This window comes from Malurus melanocephalus, unplaced genomic scaffold (genome assembly GCF_030028575.1).
Source record: "Malurus melanocephalus ecotype Western Australia unplaced genomic scaffold, MMel_1.1 scaffold_883, whole genome shotgun sequence".
NCBI classification, from domain to species: Eukaryota; Metazoa; Chordata; class Aves; order Passeriformes; family Maluridae; genus Malurus; species Malurus melanocephalus.
The window spans coordinates 109,083-131,379 of record NW_026624115.1 but is presented as its reverse complement, the minus strand read 5'-3'; the positions used below and the strand labels follow the sequence as shown (position 1 = coordinate 131,379).

The following is a 22,297-nucleotide window of genomic DNA, read 5'->3' as shown; positions in this document are numbered from 1 at the left end:
GAAATCACTTAGAAAAGTTTCTTCCTTTCAGTTTTATATAGTCATAGTTTAACAAATACTAATGAGCAACTCCATAGCAATAATTTAAACCTAGAGTTCTTGAACAGTCTGACATGCCCATAATTAATGGGCCTGGCAGTTTTCTTGTAGATGATAATCTCAAATAACAGCTAGGTTAGTAGCTAAGATTCAGGAAGTTTCTTGTAGTCACCCTTTATTTTGATTTTTAGCCATACTTATCTTAGAAGTTCATTAAATTACAGGTTTTGTTAGCAAAGCCTCCTGTCTCTAAGGCACTGGCCTCTGGGTGATGGATAAACMGTCCATCCATACTGACACAGATGCACCTCTTCAGAATTGCCAAACAAATGTTTCTATGTCACCTACGAATGGGTGACAGAAGCAAAAAAGTCAAAATGTAGTATTGTTTTCTTAGCTTATTCAAAATACTACTGTGTTCAGAACTTTTCATCTTCAAAGTTCAGACTGTATTTTTTTAAATCGAAATAACGTAATTGTTACTAAAATAGTTGTTTTAATATTTGTTTCCCTGTGGTGTTTTCTTTTTGTCACTGAGAGTTTCTGCTGCCTTTAATGAAATGCTCAACCTAAAAGCCCACTCAATGTCTTTTTTCTTTTTCTAGTCTTGCACTTCTCTCTGAAAATCCTGACACACCACAATGCACAAATGCTGTAACTCCCTCTTTCTAGTTAGCTCCTTGCTATCTAACAGCACATAAAAGTTCACTTCTCCTTGTGTTAATGACTCACAGAATTTCCTGTCCAAGGACTTGGACCTGCTGTCCACTCACAACTCGTGTAGCATCTCAGGTACACGGTGTGACTCTTGGGGTGTCCTGTGCAGGGCCAGGAACTGGACGCCAATGATCYTTATGGGTCCCTTCCAACTCAGGATATTCTATGGTTCTATGATTCTAAATTCTGCTTCTCTTTTCCCCAAAGCAAAAGCAATGCAACATTGTGCAGGGATGTCCAAGCCTGCATGCAGAGAAGAGCAAGGCACACAGATGGAAAACAGCCCTGTGTGCATCCGGAATTGGTGGGAGAAACAGCGTTAGCCCCCAAGTCAGCAAATGCTTTGCCATGCTCTTGGGAGCTGTGAGCCATCAAGCAAGAGCAGTGTTMTGCAGGCAGTCTGCATCAGCTGACTGAGCAAAGCTGTGCTGAAGCTCTCCCTTCCTATCCCAGTATCCCTGGGGAGCTTCATGCACACCAGCACCAGGATGGGGGCATTCAGCCGAGCAGCCCTACAGAAATAGCTTTGTCTCCCACCAGGGGGATCAAACAGGGTCGGAACACTTGAGCATCTTTTACTCAGTTGGATAACCAGACCTGTGCAGCCTGTGGGGGAATGGTGCATAACAGGGTCAGTTTTGGGCCATGTGAAACTCAAAACATGGGGTGTGTTCTTGACTTGTTTGCACCGTCATAGTGAAAATCTGCGGGTTTATGTAACCAGCGGTGTGGAGTCAAGGCTGGTGATTATGCTCTACAACTTATTTGGCTACAGCTGCAGCCAAAGCAACRCTACTCCTCAGCCTCCTTTTTCTAGTTATCAGCAGAAATTTAAAGCAGAATATGCCTTGATTAGATAAAGCTGTTCAGGATAGGCAGGAGGTTGTGCAGCTTGCTAGAAAAGTGGGAGAAACATTATTTCATGTTGTGGTGGATGTGCTAAAGCAGTGATGTGAAACATCACAGAACACGGGTTACAGAGGCTACTTCTGCGTCATATGGAGTTGAATGAATGAATAAGTGAATTAACTAGGATGAAATACTAAAGCAGGCTTCAGAGATGATTTGGGAGCTGTCTTCCCAAGTGAATGCACACCCTGMCTCTGATCTGCCCTTTCTCACTTACCATGACTTTCCATCTGCAAGTGCTGAATCTGGTTAAACCCCACTTGTTTCTTTTAAGAAATGTCTGACTCGCAATGAGTTTGGATTACTTAAGCACTACTTGCCCAGGTAACTGAGAAGAGCAAGGASGTGCCAACTTCACCCTGAAACCAGGAAAGGGAAAATGCTGGGAAAAATCATGTGGTGGTGGTGGTGGGAATGCTGCTGTGGGGCAGTCAACACTGGGATGCCTGTCTTTCATTTGGCTTCATTATTCTCTCACTTAACCTCAATGTTTTGGTCCTTATCCTTYTGTTTCCTAGCAAAGACTGATTTGTTTCCTTTATCCAGATGACAGCAATGCTGAAACCCTCCCTTGGGATTTCTCACCCTCAGGGTGAGAAAAACACTGGTGCCTGAAGCGTTCAGGAGCCATTCTGCAYGGTCCCTCCAAAGGGAATCCTGCTTTAACAACTCATGCATGRAGAAGAGCACCAACAGCCACAACAGATTGCATTCCTGGCCCTCAAGGAGAAAAAAAGAGAATCCACAACATTCTGCTATRGAAATGGCTCATTCCCAGGCATGGGGAAGCATTTATTTGATCAAGCAGCAYTAACACTTCTGTGGAAACAGAAGAAACAGAACCTGTTTCCACACACGCATCAGCCCAGGAAACTGTCAAGTGCAAACAGGCAGTGTGATATAAGGTATTCCACAGTCACCTCACCAATCTGTCCCCTGGACTGGATTTTTAACTTTATATAAAGACATTTTGTAGAAAATTGTATAAGAGAACAAGATGTATCAGGAGTAACAGGCAYTTCTCATCATTAGATATTCCCCTACATCAAAAAATTGCTTCATAATTACCAAACTTATTCCACCTTTTTTTTTCTTTCCATTTTGGAGAACTAAGAGTCTTAACAAGCTGGCTTTTGCTCTTCTTCACAGGAGGAGGCACAAAACATGACTGACATCAGGAGCAGTGTGTCCATTGAAAACTTAGATAAACGTGTGAGTCAGAACATCTTGCTGCTGCTGGTTGTGGAGAGTTCCAATGCCAACTGCTGGGGCTGGTAGAGGAGGTCTGCTCACAAGACGAGGCTGGAATTTGAGTCATGGGGAAACAATTAATGAAGGTAAGAATCACATCTCAAGGTCCTGAAGCCAAGGCAGTATCTGCTGTCAGATACTGGGCAGTCCCAGCTGGAAGWAATGCAGGAAGTTATCCCCCATCTCCCAAAGGCCATAGCTCCAAGGAMATTACAGTGCATCATCTGCCAGAGCAAAYGGCACCTTTGCATTCTYRTCCTACTCCCCTRCMTGGGARGGTTAGGGTARTATCTTTCACTATCCCATCTACTTKGACTGAACACCRTGTAAAATAAAGCTCCAGTCCTGCTCATCACCAATGGTGCTATAAAGAGCAYAAGTAGCTTAAATTAGAACACACATTTGGTTTAGGCATCAGGATTAGGTTTTTGTTGTAAGCACCATAGAATTTCGCATTCAAGGAGAACTTCAAACTTCATTCTAAAGACTAAAATACCCTGAGAACATCTTACCTTAAGCCCCAGCTGTTTTTCAAACCGTGGAGACACAAAGGACCAGGGACCCATGTTCTGTGGTTCTTCCTGACTCCAGATGAAGACTAAAGGAAAGATAAGGGTACATAACAAACATACATATTTATCTTTTTAGCAGAGATACAAAACCAGGTTTTTTTATTTTGTAGCACCTCTATTTCTTTGTCTTGGCACTATCTTTGAAATCAAGGCATGCCAGACTCAATTCCCTTTYAGGTCACAGCTGAATTCAATCCCAAAATATGTCCACCATTAGGTTATACTGTGTGTATATTCTGCTTTTCTACTGTTGTTTTCAAAAGCTTCTAAAACGATTGGATTCAAAGACCAATGCAAAAAAAATATCTCAAATGGTTCGGTCTAATTTTCAGTCCTGCTTCTTGGAAACTAACAATAGCAGAGAAACGAGTTCTTTTAGCACAAGTGATAAACATTTCTGAAACATCCCACTCCAGAAACACTTGGATATATGAGGGGGAGAACAAAGAGGAGAAAGCCACTACAGCTCTTCATCTTAAAAGGCAGGCAACAGATTTAGTTCAGTACTTCAAAGAGATTAGAAACACAAAGGTAGAAGTCTAGCTGACCTTTTGCATGGCTGTATTTGCTCAGCTCTTGCTGTAGAGCTTCCAGGGGGAAAGGACAGAGCTCTTCAAGTCTCAGAATAGCTGTGCTGTGCTGCTTCTCTCCCAGTGTTTCTCTTTGCTTCATCAGAGCATAGTAATGCTTTCCAGAACACAGCACCACTTGGGTGACACTAAAAAAAAAAGTTTCCAAGTTTAGTGTTTTACAAAACCTTGATGCAGAACAGCTTCAAACTTCCAACAAAAACAACCAGTCAGACTTCAAAGACAACTTTATAAAGCTAAATTGCTTCCCTAGACCATCTTTTCTCTTCCTTTGCCTTCCCTTCCCTCCCACTCCCCTCCAACAGTTGGCAAATTAACCTTTGGGCACAGTATGCCAGAGCTCAGAGGTCCTGTTTCTTCAGTAATTCTAGGAAAGTTACCTTACAATGGGATTGATCTCTCTTAGCTTTAACTATCTGAAAATTGAACACTCAGTCAAAGCTAGTCATCTATGCACTCTCTGTAGAAAATAAAACAGAGAGGGAGAGAAGACAGTCCAGAGGACAATTCTCCCTCCACCAAAGCAGGACTGCCTCTGCAGAGACACTACACCCTCCTGCAATCAAAGATGTCTTGGCTGCCTAATCTTATTGGACAAAGAACCAAGATAAACTACACCCCYTGTGCCTCACCATCCCACTTAAAAAAGCCAAGATGCTAAGATAGTTCCAGCCTTTTGAYTGGGGGTCAGGAAGCAAACAGGAGGGAGGCCCAGATGTGGGGCAAGTTAGAAAGGGGAAAAAAAAATGAAGGCCAGAATGTATGGTCATTGTGAACAGGATTCACTGTAATATCTGAAGGGAGAGATATATACACACATACTTTGTTATTGCCCCACCTCATCAGCTCAGGCATTCCAGCCCTAAAACAAAAATTCTGGGTTCGATTTTGGGTCCCTCATGACAAGAAAGACATGAAGGTGCTYCAGCGTATCCAGAGAAGGGAACTGAGCTGGGGAAGGGTCTGGAACACAAGTCCTGTGAGGAGCAGCTGAGGGAGCTGGCGTGGAGCTCAGCCTGGAGAAGAGAAGACTTAGTGGGGACCTTCTTACTCTCTACAGCTCCCTGGAAGGAGGTTGTAGCCAGGTGGAAATTGGTCACTTCTCTCAGGTAACACACAACAGGACAAGAGGAAACAGCCTCAGGTTGCATCAGGAGAGGTTTAGGGACTTGGAAGTGCTGGGCTAAGGTTGGACTTGATGATCTTAAAGGTYTTTTTCAACCTAACCAAATCTATGATTCTGTGATTCATGCCACAGCTGCTCCCAGTGACTGTCAGGTAGTGGCCATGGTGCAGAACAGAACACACGAGGTTGTAACTACAGTCACAAACWCCCTGTGAGGCCGAGGGCTAATGGCCTGAACACTTCACTATTTTGCAGACAGATGTGGTAACTACCAAAACTTACCAGAAGAAAAGGAGAGGAAGTAAAACTAACCCCAGTCATCCACCACAATAAATTTTCCCTCAATGTCACCTCTTTCATATCACTTTTAATTTGAGCTGTTGGGTAGAAGAAAGGGACAGGACATGTCTTTTGAGCTTCTCCTCTAAGAAAGCAGAGCTACCTTTTAGGATCTACTGAGGAGTCACCAATGACAGGCTTGAATGTTGTCCCTGGGGCCATTTCTTCAAAACTTGATACAGCAGCCTACATGGGGGAAGAGTTGGAAGTTACCAAATCTTGCTGCTTTTCCCTCAGGCCAGAGTCAGAAAGAACACTGAGACAGAGTTTTGTTAAGTACAAATACACAATCTTTTCTCTCCCTCATATTCCCATTCCCAGGGAAAAGTGGGATGGTAAGCTTCCCAAGAACACCAGACCAGAATGAACCCTACTTCTAGCTCACCTCCATCCAGCTTTAATCCTCAACTTATTTCGCCCCAAACTGGCAAAATCACACCAATTTGACACCAAAAGAGCAATCAGAGAATACAGAGGAAGAAAAAAGAAAAAAAAAAAAAAAAAAAGAGGATAAAGAAAAAAAAAAAAAAAAGAAAGAGGAAGGACATTTTTTATCTTACTGGAAGCCTGAGTAACACTTTGGGAGAAGCAACAATGAGAGGTTTCCTGAAGTTTCGGACCATTTGACGTCGGAGTAAATGGAAATACTGTGCTGGGGTGGTGGGATGCACAACTGACATGTTGACCTGGTCACCATCAACTCCCTCTTCTGAGCTGTCACACATCTATACAGGGGGAACGCAGCAATAYTTTGTCAAAAACAACCAGCGAGACCAATATGCAAGAAAGAATCCACACAYATAAGACACGATGACCCGTATAGGAACAGATTAGCAAATATCCAAATTCAGATCCTGATTTCAAGAGAGGAACCATTTCAGAGAAGAAATGGGTTTAGCATTTAACTGGTAGGGTTATATCTGAACTGCCTCCTTTGAGCACATTGCAACAAGGGCATCAGGAATCACCATTTTGTGTTTTTGCAGTACAGCTCCCAGAGCACTGACTGCCAGTGCTGTGCTGGGGCTGTGTGACCCTGAGAGGTGTGGTGGGTACCTGTAAGAACCGTTCCATCCGGCAGGACGAGTGCTCAGGGCCTGCACCATCATAGCCATGGGGAAGAAGAATCACTATCCCACTCTGCAGAAGCCACTTGGCCTCACCTAGAAACACAGAATGAAGAGGAAGGAAAGGATGATTTCTACAGAACATAAAGCCACAGAATGCATTACTTTTCAGAAACTACTCAAGAAAAAAAGAAGAGCTAATTTCCACTTCATTAAATAAAAGCCTGAAATAATGCTGCTRGCATTTTGCCCTGAGGCTTACTGCAGTGAAACAACACACATGAGGTGAACTGAAGTTCCTGAAATCATCAAGTAACTCTGGGCTCACAGAAGACTTCAGTCTCCATGTGCAGTGCATGATATRGTGAAATTTTAAAACTTCATCTTTGCAGGTGCGACCCCAGCAGCAGTTCTGGCTAACACAGCTGTGCTAGTTCCACAACCTCCTGCACCATACATCAACCATACACAGTAAAATAAATGTGAGGGGAAAAAGGCCATTAATATCATTAACTGTCCTTTTGCAATGACTGTACTCTGCCAAGGATAAGGTGCCTTTCATTTTAGATATACTGTCTTCAGAGAAAAGCTACACAGAAGTCAGGACCACACAGGCAAGCTCATAGGATTCCCTAAGAAAAKAATTCTTTTCACAACACATTGCCCTTTTACTTGAAAGAGGAAGGATTTTCTAAAAATGTGCATGTTACAAATGATTGATTTTTAAATATATTAGTTCTTGTACACTCACCTCCAGAGATGAAAGTGTCAAATATTATCTGGGCTCCATTAAAGAAGTCTCCAAATTGAGCTTCCCAAATTGGCAGTAACTTAGGGYTCTCAATACTCATTCCATATTCAAAACCAAGCACTGCTTCTTCWGACAAGGGACTGTTACTCACCTGACAAAAGGAAATTGTTGGTGGGGATGGGTGAGGAAGAAAACAACCAAGGGTTAAGAACTGTTGGAACCGGCCATCAGTGCTAAGCACACTGTGGACACAAACTCGCAAAGGCAATTGATAGGCACTGATTTTTTGCTTTTGAATGAGAGGAAAAGAATAATACCTGATCTCTCAAGGAAAAGCAAAACCCTTTGGTAAAGTTATTATTTATAAYAACAAAGAATGGGGATGCCCTGACAGTTTTTATGTCCCTGCATCTGGGGTTTGCACATACAGGGTTTTGAACATACAGGCTGCCTACATAAGTAGCTTTAAAAAATGCACTGTTTCAGCTCAACTTGAAGAAGGTGCTCTTGTGGACCACAGAACCTACCTCTAAGAAACCTTTCTGGTCTGGTGACATRTGATTCAGAGGAATGTAGGTATCATCTGTCTCTTGGCAAACCAACATTGCATGTCGTTGGCTAAAGGTTCCTCTGCCAACATCTTGTCCACTTAGTCTGATATTAAACCCTTGCCAAGCAACAAACAAAACACCAAATCAGCAAATCATGTAAAAAGAAAGCATGCAGGAAATATTCTATCKCTTGTTATGTCTCTTCTTGGATTTCCCCTCATCAGCAACATCAAATCTGAGATGAAATTCTTAACCAGCAGCAGCTCCAACTCGCAAGCACACAGATGCTCTGACATTATTTTGAGTAAAATGGTWCAATTTACTGAAGCAAACTGCAAAAAAATGTGCATTCTGTAGCAGCTGTAAATTGAGATTTGAATTCAGGCTAGAGAGGAAGGAGAAGAAATAGCATAAAGCACTCAAAGTACTTGGGAGCCCCACTGATGTCAGCTGCACTGCTCACATACTCAGCCCTATGCACAAATGTTTTTGGGAAGTGGGAGGGAGCTACACGTCTTTGAAGATAAATTTAAGGCTCAATCTACAAATATTAATGACATATACWATTCATATTTACCTCCTCTTAGACCATGCAAACTGTTAAATTTACACATCATATCCATCTTTTCACTTAGAAACACCTAAGAAATCGAACATTATCCTTTAYTGACATTAAAGCAAACATATTTTACTGTCTGCTGTTTAGTTGTCTCTTACCTTGGCTCAACAGAGAACCAAATGCTAAAGTTTCAGCAGTTGCCCAGTCCAGCTTTTTTCCTTCCTCCATTTTTTGAACTCTTGACTAAACAAGTAAGGAACAAGAAAAAAAATTACTTTGTTTTTTTTTTCATCTGTAGCTCTTTTGGTGGCACAAACTAATATTAGAAGCTAGGAAAAACCCAACACACTATGGAGARACATGTTATATTCCTGCATCCAGCCTAGGCTGGATTGGAATATAGAGTGTTATTTGAGCACATTCTGAAGAAGGTTGCYTGAGGACCACAGAACCATGGATGATCCATGTGTTCACCTCTCAGTCAACAAACTGTGGACTGATGAATTAATCTTAGCCTGAAAATATTAAAAAAATTAGCACAGCAGAGCATAGTCTTCACAAATTTCTGGTTTGTCTGGTTAGCAGTGATGAAAGATACCAGGTGTAAGTATTTCAGTCTCCAGAACCCTTCCCTGTTCTGGCCTGCAGAACTGCAGACAAATGATCGCACTGAGCTGTGGAGTTCTTGCCTTGGGCTGAGAAGACAAAAACATCARTCTTTTGAAATACTCAGCTCACAGCCTCACTCTGGCTGCCAGGCAGACACCTGCACACACTCATCATCCATCGAAGCAAAACATTCACAAACCCCAAATGGATCCAAACCAAACACAAACTTAGGAGCTATCAAACCCTGACTGTCAAACTTGGCCACATGTTGTCTGATGTTTATATATCTAAGCCATAAAACACTCACTACTGGCTTTAGAAACTGTATGTTATTGCCTCAGGTTTCTGAGTCATTCCCTCACMAAGTACTCATTCTAATTACCAACTACATAAATGTTAGTAAGTTAATCACAATAGGTTTTTTCTATTTGTAAGAATAATAAACAGTATTTTCTRTAAGATTTTTTCTTCATTGCAATAAAATATTGTTGGAATAACAAACTAAAGTATATGGGGGGAAGAAGCCTTTCTTCAAAACTGGATAAAAAAKGGCATAATCTCAGCCTTGAAACAGAGTGAGCTATTTTTCCTCAAGAATACCATGCTATTCTCTAACTGGCAACCCTGCTTTTCCCTGTAACAGGTTGTACCTTTAAGCCATGGGGTCAGAAGCATCATGATGCTCTACTCACCTGTGCATAGGTCTTCAGGAGATGGCTGTGCATCTGGAGCTCTTCAGGCACYTCCACAGACTTGACTCCAATGAACTGCAGAAGTGGCACAGGCATCCCTGTGTCCCAGGTGGTGATTTTGGCAGAAGGCTCGACGAAGCCTTTCCAGTGAGCCTGCAGGTTGGTAGGAGGTGGACTGTATGAAGTCATGTTGGCAAGGTGATCATTCAGCTTAGAATAGTACGTGGTCTTTATCTCAGACACTTCAGCCTCAGTCATGAGCCCAGCAGCGGTGAGGTGTTCTGCGTATGTGTCYGGGATACTCTTACGGGATCTGTCAGGGAGGGAATCAAACCCCWTAGACATTAAACCTAAAAACAGTGTCACAGGAGAACAAGGAAATACCATCTTACTACAGTCAAGTACTATGGAAAACTCATATCAACAATATCATGCTGCTTTATACTTATTTGCATGAAGTTCACTTTCCTGGCATTTTCAGAAAGGTAACAGTTCTCTTAGACACGTATTTCACAGCCCTTTATTAAAAAAATAAAAGAAAAAGTGCTATAGTTGGCAGTTACAGGTGAAAACAAGTCAAAAACCCCACTCTGCTACCATGCATATTTTCTTCACAGAAATTCAAAATAGGATTTCTGCACTGGAGAGAATCAARGCAATCATTCCATAATGCTTCAGCTAAAACATCAGAATTCACTGGCAAGTGMATTTTTGTGTGTTTTTCTTTGGGGATAAGGATGGAATCTGAATACATTTCATTGAATGAATCAATGAATCAATGTATTCATTGGAATACATTTCAATGCTTATAAAGATGAGTCCCCACTGGAAGCAGCAGGACCAGGCAAAGACAAGACAAACATCATGCTGGCTTCCTGCCCATCCTCCCACGTTATCCACGCTTCCCCTTGGCACACAGAAGGCAACTTTGCCCTCTGGTTAGCAGTGGTCACGAATTTGAAATCCAWGAGCTGTATGCATGATTATTCTCCAAGAGGAATCAAGCCATATATTCAAGAGCCAACAGTAGTGATTACCATCATTAACATCTCATTTTCAGACTCACACTGTAGTCAAGGGCTGCTGAAAGTGTAGCTGCAGTTACATAAAGACCTGTTGATATGGCAGAGGATCTCACACACAGACTTCTGTTACAGCAGCAAGATTGAGTTGGTGTAGATGTATTTTGGGCTCCCTATGAGGTGGTACAACCCTCACCTGATGATTTTGTACATGCTGGGGTTGGTGAAGAAGGGCTCATCAAGCTCATTGTGGCCCCACTGCCTGTAGCACAACAGGTCCACGATCACATCCCTGCGGAACTGGCGCTGGTACTCCACAGCCAGTCGTGTGGCACGGACAACTTCCTCAGGATCATCCCCATTCACATGGATAACTGCACAGCCAACGATTTTACCTGCCCAGGGATTCAAAACWGAACAGTAAACACACCCAACCCCTTCCAAAGAAAGCAGGCACACACATGCTCTGATGAAACTACAGACAACCCATGTGAAGTAAATATAATAAAAACCAATCCAAAAGAGATGGTCTTTGTGATGAGAGCTGGAGTAAAGAGAGGAGTCTCCCCTGAGAGAAAGTGCAATTAGCCCAGTCTGTTGTATTTGTGAGTTTGAGCACAATGTCTTTACATGCACTTTATTCCCACAGGACATTTTGTACACAGTTCCTGCATCATATTAATCTGGTTGTGTACAGGGAATGGTAGAGAACTRCTTGATTGCTTTTCTTTCAAACAAAAATAAGAGTTTTATTTCCTTCTTATCCTAAACTACTATTAATTCATACCGGCCAAAAACAACTTTCTCCCATACTAGTAGATTTCTCCCTTATTATCATTCTGCCCAYTGCTCATCCAGGTAGAGAAGTCTCTTCATTAAAGAAAGCACTGTAAAATTTCAGTATCTTAAAACCCTCTCCTGTATGACAAATAAAAGCGCTCTTTTTGTACTTTATCTGTCAAATTYTGGGAAACTAAGATACTTCAGCCATTCCTAGCTCATGTAAAGTTTCCSTCCTAGCAAAATACTAAAATTGAGCTAATAACAGCCCCTCCCCATGACAGGTAAGAAGAAAGGAAAACTAAGGAGGGAGGCAAAAAAACAAAACAAACCAATCCATAGCACAAAACCAGCCCRGGGAAAAATTAGTAATAGCATATGTTATCTACTTTATCAGATTGAATGAATCTATGTGTTTGRGTTGATGAAACCATAAGACAAACATTTGATGTTAGGTCTTAAAAGCATACGAAAGTATGTTTTTACTTAGARGAAACATATACAAGATATATACATACGTAACTACTATGTTTCTGATCTTAATACATCTGCTTATCACTAAGAAAGATCAGCCCAAAACAAAAAAGCAAAAATGGAGGAGTATCTGATCTATAAATCTTGTTCAGAAAATGCACTGGGATGATATGAAATTTTACAAGATATATTTAAAACACATCTGCTATATACTCCATTGCAAAACATTTTTAGAAGCTGTCAATAATATGACAGAAACTAAATGAGTTATAAAGCCTTCACAGCAATCTTGCAATTATTTTATCACATCCTGTAAAAATGTGACAAGATTTTCCCTTGATATTTAGACTTTGTCATAAAGCAGAAAKGGGAGGCCATATTTTTAGCATCTGAATTGTTGCTAGTAGGAGGGAATAATCGATAATAATTTTAACTTCTACTCTACCATGAGTAGACTGGAGTTTGATATATCAATCTATATAAATCTCTCCCTAAAGCTGACAGGCAGTTGCTATAAAAAGACTATTGCACAACTTACACTGGAGTTAAAAATCCTTTCTGACACAACAAGCAATCTTCCTTATGATTCAACCCTACGTACCAATGTCACTGCAGTACAGAGACGACCTTCCTCGCTCTGGAGGGGTGGTATAGCCCAGCTGGTTATTAACAATCAAATGGATGCTCCCACCAACTCTGAAATGTGGCAGATTAGAGAGGGTCAGTGTTTCAGGAACAATCCCTTGCCCAGAGAAAGCAGCATCGCCATGAACCTAYGTCAAGGAAGAAGACAGAAAAGTCTCATTAGGAAACACAAGAGGAACAGCAAAATCAAAACCATAACTCATTAAGCAAGACCTTCTAAACTGAGTATGTGGAACAGATACAGTTCCAGCTGGACCTACTTCACAATCTCTCTCAGAATACTGCTTCCATGACTTGAGAGTTTGTATAGCCTTATGTCCTTATCACTAATACAAGGTCATAGCAGCCTGAGGTACCTGACTATGTACATATGTACATGACTGCCTGATGGAATCCCTACCTGGAACTGACCTATAATCTCTTAAAACTGACCCACCAATGACTGCAAATATTCTGGCTATGGCAAAACTGCATCAGTTAGAGGCAAGATTCTGACCACTGAACAAAGGGAGCCACTCACCACAGCATTCACTACACCTTTGCTGAAGTTAAATGGTGAACTGGGACTTATGCCCATTTCCACCTTACCAAACAGACAAGAACAGAAAAAGAAGTGGAAAGTGAATCGAATGGAAGCACTCAAAAACAAATAAAAACTTTCAGAAGGAAATAAAACCTAAATTCTTAGATTATGTTTCAAAATAGCAATAGCAAATAAATGTTTCAAATAAAAAAATAAGTTTGGAAGGGGAACRGAGAATAGCATGATTTCCAACCCAGGTTTCTAAAAAGGCTAGAGATACTGCAGTGAGTATCATCTAGTATTTCAGTGTTTTGAAATTAGAGACAGTTCTTCATTGATGAATATGACCACAGCTTCCTCAGAATACAGACTCAATCATTTGCAGAGTAAAGTCACTATGCAGACTGATGTACTTTCCTACTGAAACCTACCTAAAACATCTGAGAGAACTTTGTGGCCTTCAGTATATCCCAAAGCATTAAGCCTACAGACACTGTGACTACCCAGCTTCACAAGACTCTTCATATGCATTTCAAACCACAGAGGTTTCAATTACTACGGTGCAGGAAGGATTTTACTCATTCTACCAAAAAGGTGGAGACAGTTTTTGCAAGGGCATTTTTTTTCTGGGCTGCATTAGCAAAAAGCTAAAAACAAGGTCATTGTCAAGTTTAATTCACCAAACAGTSACTCTGAGAGTGGAATTTATTTCTGGGAGATCTTATTTGCAGRTATCAGGTCAAATCATAAACATCAGTAGTTGTCTGATGACCAGGAAGCAGCGYTAAAGTATGTGAGAGGGTCAAAAATAAGCCACCCTCCAGCAGAGATGGACTATTAAGCACTGCAGACATGTCCATGGTAGTTAACTGAGAAGAGTTTTATAATCTCAATAAATTCTGAGCACACTGAAGTTCCAGAAAAGAAGACCTTCAGACTCTGTACAATGAGGCTCACTGTTGACAATGGCACCTTAACTCATCTTTACACATTCTCCCCTCAAGCTCAGGCACAGAGGTTTGTTAAGAATAGAGCAAATGCCAGTATAAACCTCAATTYAGAGCATCTACACATATTTCTCAAAAGAAAGCACTGTAAAAACAGAAAGTCCAAAGAGAAACTTCCAAATCAAGGTTCTGAAACACAAAGTGCCTGCTTCCATCTCTTTCTTCTCAATTAGGTGAATGAGAACAGTTAACATTTAAATCTAAAAATTGCCTCTTCTCCATCTAACTCTTGAACCTCTTAAAGACACAATCAAAAGTAATGATGTTCATGTCAGATGATATTTTGAATCAGTTTACTAACGTTGAGGGATCTAGCTCAGAATTTAATGTTTCTCTTCCGTACTATGCAATTCTCCTAACCACCTACCCCTAAAAAGTTAAATTTTTCTTTGATATGGAGGGTCCTCTTATCCTGAAAAATCTTTGTTTAAAGAGTTCTAACACTTTCATTACTACGTGGTGAAGATGTAACATTATGAGAAAGAAACAATAGTATCTTCCCAAACAAAAATGTAACTGCASTGAAAGATTGAGACACATTGAGCTGCAGAAGTTGCCTGCACTTGCGAGCACTAAAGCCTTTTTTTTTTAAACAAAAAACTAGAACCCAAACTTGCCCATAATATTTTGTATTCTCATTTCTGCTTTTTCACAATATCTATACCCTTCCAGAAGGAAGCAAGACTTCTTTTTAACTGGAAAACTTTTTAACTTCTACATGTAACTTCCTCCATGTTTATTATACTTTACAGAACATTTCTGCCCAACCCTCTTTTGCCCCTGGCTTTAAAATGTGAAGACATTGACTCATTTGTTTTTCCATGTTGAATTCAATGCAAAAGAAGAAAACTTATCAAGGAACTATTTAGGATTGCTTCTACAGCTGTACAAGTCAGCTCAAGAAGTAAAAACTAATTCCAGAAGAGTCTTCAACAGTACTATGACAAAATGACAAAATTCTAAATATTCCTGAACATTTCACAGCCTTGTTGACAGCTCTTCTCCAAACTCATTAATTTGAAAGCAGGCTTCCAGTGTTTTAAATGCAAAAGTGAGGGAAGGCACCCATGGCTCTCAATRCAAAATATTATTAAAATAAAGGAAGATACCAGAATCAGTTATTCAGAAATCTTAGCAGTGCAATTGTTTAAATGCCAATCATCACATTTGCCACCTGGAAATCTTCCTTGCCCTCCTCTTTCCCCACRAAGAGGATCCCAGTTCTTGACATTACACATTAGCTCAGTTTTGTTTGGTATTTCTAGGTACACTCCTGTTCACATTCTAGTCCAGCAAGTCTTACAAACATCAATTACAAATTGTGAGCAAAATACCTGCAGGCAAATAACTTTGTCCCCAGGCTGTGCAGAGCTCTCTGGGGAGTAATCTCCATCGAGCAGAGTCTGTTGCCTTGCTCGTGTCTTGCCCACAGCCACTGGGTTGATGGCTTCTAAGTGTGAGGGGTTGGGGAGCAAGGTGACGTGCACTGGTCTGTGGGAGCCAAAGTCGAGATCTACAGAAGATGTCAGGTGGGAGAGAACATCCCCAATGGCTGCTGAATTCTCTGGRAACTCACTCAAACCACGCATCTTGCGGAACATGAGCTGCATGGAAACAGATTTGTTAAAAACTCTTTTCTGATTCCTTGACATGTTGACAGAAAAACACTCTCCTACTCCTGAAATTGCAAGGATGCTTCCAAGTAACAGCACATAAAACCCTTCATTAGAGTTCTTTTAACAGTCTCCTGCAGACAGTTCGCTGAAGTGTTGGTAGGAAGAGAGAACACTCTCACATAGGTAACTTTTTTATTGCTCCAGCTTTTACAACATGGCAAGCTTTCRGGGGTTTATTTTACTGCAAACACACCAGACAACTTCCCATGAGATTCTAAATCTCTCACCTCAGGAGGAAGCTGAAGTAAGCCCGCRAGCAGATTAAGTCTGCCCCGATGAGGCATTCCAATGATGATATCCGTGACCCCGCTGTASGCACACATCTTGAACAGCTCATGGAAGAAGCCCATCATGCTCTCTGCTCCTTCACCACCATATCTCTTCACTGTGGCAAACTTGGTGGCCAAGAAGTGATCAAACTCCTATTAAAAACAGGAGAACTTCAGTATTAGGCTGTTTTAAGCAGCAGATTYCTGTTTACAAAATTGAAATATAATTTATGTTTATACCTTTGAGGCATACAAATCTAAACACACCCCAGGAAAGTCTCAGCTCACTCTCCACCCACACAGTCTGAGACCAGAAGCTATGACAATTATAAAAAAACAGCTCTTATCTCCTCCTAAGTAGAAAAATGTTGCATTGAGGTTGAAACTTTCTCTGCCTAAAATGGAAGGTGCTTCAAGAAGAACTGTTACACTAGAGCAATTAGAAAATTTCTTTACCTGTTTTATGTGGAAATTAAGGAATGGTGTTCTTTTATAGAATAAACCATAACTACCTTGAGATACAAAGTGCTAGCAAATSAGTGCTTTATTTTGATTTATATTAGGCACAGTCCTTTGTACATAGGTAGAATGCTTGAGAGAAGAAAAAGAAACAAATCTGTATTGTCTTCATTTTCTTCTCACTTCACTCCATTCACCCCTTCCTAGAAAGCTCTAAAAMGTGACCAAGTTTTGGAAACACTGGAAATTTCTGTAGTATTTTCCAGCTGAAGACTGAAAGTAAATGGAGTCTGTAACAAAAAAGGTTAAGCCATACCCAAAGATCTGAGCCAACTGCTGGCTGAGCAACACTCAGTTCTAAGGAATAATGTACACAAAACCAATCAAATATAAAAGCAGTTTTTTCTGTCAGGGTTAAATTCTACACTCTTAGTATAGTTATGGCCACACTGAAATCAAAGTAGGGCACATCATGGTCACAGTATCAACCTGTTTTGTCACCATCAAATTCCTCTAACTGCCAAAGAGGCAACAAAAAATACAAAATGGGCCATACACTTCTGTTTAGTCACTGGTAAATATTGCATTTAACACTCCTTCCACTTGGAAAACTGGAAACAGGGACACTTTCACAGATCCTGCTCTTCTACCTTTCCAACCTTCACAGATCCTGCTCTTCTACCTTTCAATCCTTCTGGATAGCATGGGAAGAAAAGGGGAAAAATATTAAAACTTTGCACAGTACAGAAGTATTGAAATAAATTTTCTCTATACATTTCAAAAGTACATAAATATTTCACTTCCTTACAGAAAGCAATGAACAAAGGTTCCTTGCTGAAAAGCACCATATTTGCCAGTGCTATATGGTAACACCTCAGTCCAACTCTGATTTGTTCTCCCAAAACCTTGAAAGACAGCATATTTTAAAGACAGTAAAACAGACCAGCATGACAGCAAGAGGAATACACAGAACAGCTAACCCAAAGGACAAGATTTTAGAGTTCTGCTCAACCTTGTGTTCCCATCAGTAACATTTAATGTCCCCTGTAAGATTATTAGTCTAAGAGTATCTCACTTTTGAAGACTGATTATTCATGGGTTTATAGCATCACTATTTCAGTAATGGSTGCTAAGTAAATTCAGCAACAAACTCCAATGAGATTCCTGCACTGCACTGCTTTAGGCAAAACCTTGTACTTCTTCCTCCTGCGCACTGGCCAAGCCTTTCAGGACAGTGATTGTTTTTTTTTTCTGCATGAATCATGTCCAGAATAGCAAAGAATCCATGACAGACTCCATGACTATTGCAATCCAATAACAGGRAACAAGGTACCTGGGACTCCAGCATCAGTTTGCACAAGTGCTTTTTCTCTTCAGGTGTAAATGCTTCTTGCTTTAGCTCTTCAAACCTTTTAGCAAACCATTCTCTCTCCTCCAAATTTGGCAGCTGGCTTGTTTCGATGGAAATATGCCCGCARTATATATGGTCAAGGTAAGCCATCACATCCTCTACGGAAGCCTCCTCTTTTCCCATGTTTATAAGTCCTGGTGGGAAATAAATGTTTTTAGTCACTTTGGGGTAGGAGGAGAAAACACTAAAGCCTGTTTTGGAGAAAAYAAAGCATTGAGAGAGACCCCCCTCCTTTGTTTAAGGGCAGAGCAAGACACTAAGAGAGCCAAGAAAAGACAATTCYTGACTTCTGCCTCTGTACTTTGAAACCTTTACTGCAGTGTTAAATATTATGGTAAATCACAGAATGCTACAGTAACACAAGAAATTAATGTTTAACCCCACTAGCTGTAAGAACAAGTACAAATTTTCATGGTTTCCAAAGATGCKAGAAGGCAGCCTCTCACTACACTATGATTTCTAGAGCAGATATATACAGGCTGAAGTTGACAATTTTCTGTCAAACAGTTCATTACTGACTGAGCCATCGCTCAATATCTGACTCTTCCACAGAGACCATGGCCTCTCAATAAATCACTCATGAACAGAATTTGCTGTGATAAGACTGTGGACTCACCTGTAGTTACAAGAGGACCCTGAAGAMCTTCAGCCAGCCGTTGGATTTCAGGTACCATGTTCATAACAGCTCGGCCAGCAAAMAGAGGGTTTATTTTGGCTGCTTTGTGGCCATGTTCTGCATATGCAGTTAWTAAACGAGCAAGAGCATGGTCAACTAAAACCAAAAATAAAGCAGAACAGTATCACACACATGTTCAGATTAAATCCACTTATAGCACCAACAGGAATGTTTTGTCCACTGGCAACCATCAAGGTTCTCGCTGGAAAGAGAGCTTTTCTGTGTAGTTGTTTCCACCTTATTACCCTACAATTCCCATCAACAAGCTGCTAAATCTGCTCCCCTATCCAATTTTCAAGCAAATTCACTCTAGTTTTCCGCCACAGCTCCTCTCATAAGTCAGGTTCCTGTAAACATATGCAAAGCTATTTCACTTTGCTTCAAATCTYTTTACAACAGGTATGTGCATCTCAAGAACAGCACGTTATCAGTGTATGAAGTCTTATTTCCTAAGCCAACTCAATCCTATCACTTATGCTTCCTTGTTCCTTCCTGGAATGACAGGAGGATTGGGTCTTAACAATAATTCAGGTCTCATGACACCAAAAAAAACCAAAAGTCTGTATGCAGGAGCCAAGAGCATGTGCTGAGCCAAAAGTGGTAACAATTATTGACATAGACAGAACTTGACCAGCTGAGAYATCACACACATCACTGTCACTGAACACAGCCACAGACCGGGCTGATAAACTGCAAACAATAAAACATACTGCAAGCAGAATCTGTTACAAATTAATTATCTGAACCAGTCTATAAAGCATTCCTAATGTGGAGGGGTTTTTCATCCTAGTAAAAATGCAGCACTGACAGTACTCAGGACTGAARGCTTTTGTTTTCCAAAGCAATTCTGAGACCATTTCACAAAGTTATTTCTCTGACATTTGTATTTCTATTGCCAACACTGCTCCAGCCCTTACAATTACAGTGGCCCACTCAAAGCAAGCTCTTTTCTCTTCTGGGTTCTAGAACAGAGGGATATAACCCAGACATAAGACTAACATCACCTGCTATGCTCACTCAGCAAGCAGGACATTTAAAAGCAATTTTTAAAATGTTACATAGAAAAATGTTAATCATTAACAAGAAAGCTGCTTTGTGATGGGCCTCAGTGTCCAGGAGTTACAAACTGGTTTCACTCCTGCCTCTGGGCAAAGAGTTTAATTCCTACCACAGTTTCCAGTGTAAAGGTAATGCAASGACGACACTCCTACCTCAGAAAGTCTTCTGCTTGAAARAATATTTCTGCACTATAAAACTGAGCTAAAAGCAACACAGTTATTGCTACAGGAGATAGTTACCTGTGTTTAGTAACAGAATCCTAGAATGTAAAGGGTTTGGAAGGGACTTTAAAGATCACCCAGTCCCAACCCCTCTGCCATGGATAGGGACACCTCCCACTAAACCAGGCTTTAACAAAGCTTTATCCAGTCTGGCTTTGAACACCGGCAGGGTTGGGGTATCCACAACATCCCTGGGYAACCTGTTCCAGCGTCCCACCACCCTCAGTTTTGGCTAGTTCAAGCACCACGATAKAAAAGGAAAATGACAGGTGCGTGGCAGAGGTACTTCTATGGACAGCWGAACTCTCCAAGAGCTCATCGCTGAACAAACTTCAGCAGCCGGTGCTCTCAGAGCCGCTTCAGCCCGTGGAACGGGGCCAGCACTCCAGGCTTCCAGAAAGCAAGCCAAGAGCTCTCGGAGCGGGTCTGCGCCGCGCTTTGCCCCGCCGGGAACAACACACGCAACTCCTCGGAGCGCCCGCTCCGTGCTCGGGCCCCGCTGCGGGGCAGCCCCCACCGCGCTCCCTCCGTCCGGGGGTGTCCGACCTGCTCTGCCGGCGCCGCGCTGCTCCGCCGCCCGCCCGCCCGCCGCTTTGCGGGGTTTGTAGCCGTAGACGCCGCGCTCGGTGCGGTACCAGCGCCTCGGGCCGCCCCGGCAGAGCGCGCAGTGCACGGCCCGAGCCCCCGCCACCGCCGCCATGGCCATGGCCGCGCTGCCCCCGCCGCCGCCACCGCCCCCGGACCCGCCCCGAGCCCCGGGGGCGGCGCCCGCAGCGGGGCCCCTCAGGGACTCCTGCAGTGCCGAACGAACGGGAAGGGGAGTGGTGTCCTGGGCTGCGAGCGAGGGACATCTGGAGTGCTGTGCCCGGTTCTGGGCTCCTCAGTACAAGGGAGACAAGGAGCTACTGCACAGGGTCCAGTGGAGGCCGCCGAGATGAGGAGGGCTCTGGAGCATCTCTCGTATGAGGAGACACTGCGGGAGCTGGGTCTCCCAGAGATGACTGATAGGAGACCGCATCAATGCACATAGATATTTCTAAGGCAGGTGCCAAGAAGTTGGTGCCAGACTCTTCAGCAGTGGTCAGCGACAGGACCAGGAGTAATGGCTATAAAACAAAACCCAAGAAGTTCCACCTTAACATGAGGAAGAACTTTCCATTGAGAGTGGCAGAGCACTGGGACAGGCCAGTTCAGGGATGTGATGGAGTCTCCCTCGCTGGAGACATCCAAAAYCCACCTGGATGTGTTCCTGTGTCACCTGCTCCAGGTGACTTTGCCTTGGCAGGGGGAGTTGGACTGGGTGATCTCCAGAAGTCCGTTCCAACTCTRCTCTGGTGAGACCTCACCTGCAGTGCTGCATCCAGCTCTGGGGTCCTGTCAGAGCAAATTCAGAGGAGGCCACCAAGATAATTAGCGAGATGGAGCAGCATTCCTATGAGGAAAGGCTGAGAGAATTGATAACCCTTCTTCAGCCTGAAGAAGAGAAGGCTATGGGTTGACTTCATTGCGGCCTTCCAGTACATGAAGGGAGCCTGCAAGACAGATGGAGGATTTTTTACAAGAGCATGTAGTGAAAGGACAAGTAGGAATGGCTTCAAACCAAGACAGTGTAGATTTAGATTAGATTAGATTAGATATTCAGAGGATGTTCTTTGCTGTGAGCATGTAAGGTAGAAGAACAGGGAGCCCAGGGAAGTTGTGGATACCCCCATCTGTGGAGGTGTCCAAAGACAGGTTGGATGGAGCTCTGACCCACTGGAATAGTGGGAARTRTSCCTGCTCATGGCAGGGGGTTGGAACCAGATGATCTTTAAAGGTCTCTTCCAACTTCAAACTTTCCGTAAACTCTGTGTGAATGCAAGTCTGGGGTACTGGCAAATTCCATAGGCTTGGTTGCACTTTTGTTGCCTTCACAATAAGGAAATCAAAGARTATTTTCTGTCCAAATCAAACCATTGTATTTGCCTTTGGAACAGGTRGAACTGGGTTTTGGAACTGAATCAGTTCTGACACACCAGCTGGTCCAGGATTTGGTGATAGTCACAGTTCTTGTAGAAGGGCCGCTTGTTTCCTTGAGGCCTATATGTTTGTGTTTATGCATATTTATAAAAGCCAATTTGGGAGAAAAAAATCAAAATAAATGACCTTTAATACTGCAAAGAAGGCAAAAGGATACAGCTACAGAAGGATAGTGGACCTGTGGCAAATACAGTAAAGTGCTGTAGAAATGTGGCTTTGAATATTAACTTTTTTTTTTTTCAATTAGAATGAAGTAACTTTGAAAATAATGCTGCAAGATTATG

The 22,297-nt window shown here is 42.1% G+C and overlaps 1 protein-coding gene across 1 annotated transcript; it reads right to left on the bottom strand.

Annotated features, from left to right (window-relative positions):
* Nucleotides 1-512: 512 nt before the first annotated feature.
* Nucleotides 513-20,710, bottom strand: DHTKD1 (dehydrogenase E1 and transketolase domain containing 1). Its single transcript, XM_057385863.1, has 17 exons — nucleotides 20,541-20,710; nucleotides 18,655-18,810; nucleotides 17,961-18,172; nucleotides 16,127-16,321; nucleotides 15,558-15,827; nucleotides 12,650-12,821; nucleotides 10,991-11,189; nucleotides 9,773-10,085; nucleotides 8,630-8,714; nucleotides 7,889-8,028; nucleotides 7,362-7,512; nucleotides 6,600-6,706; nucleotides 6,104-6,268; nucleotides 5,647-5,729; nucleotides 4,037-4,206; nucleotides 3,429-3,514; nucleotides 513-2,967 (listed from the first exon to the last, which is right to left on the bottom strand). Exons 1-17 carry the CDS (start codon nucleotides 20,698-20,700, stop codon nucleotides 2,866-2,868), a joined length of 2,766 nt encoding a protein of 921 aa, XP_057241846.1. The 5' UTR covers nucleotides 20,701-20,710; the 3' UTR covers nucleotides 513-2,865.
* Between the last annotated feature and the right edge of the window lie 1,587 nt (nucleotides 20,711-22,297).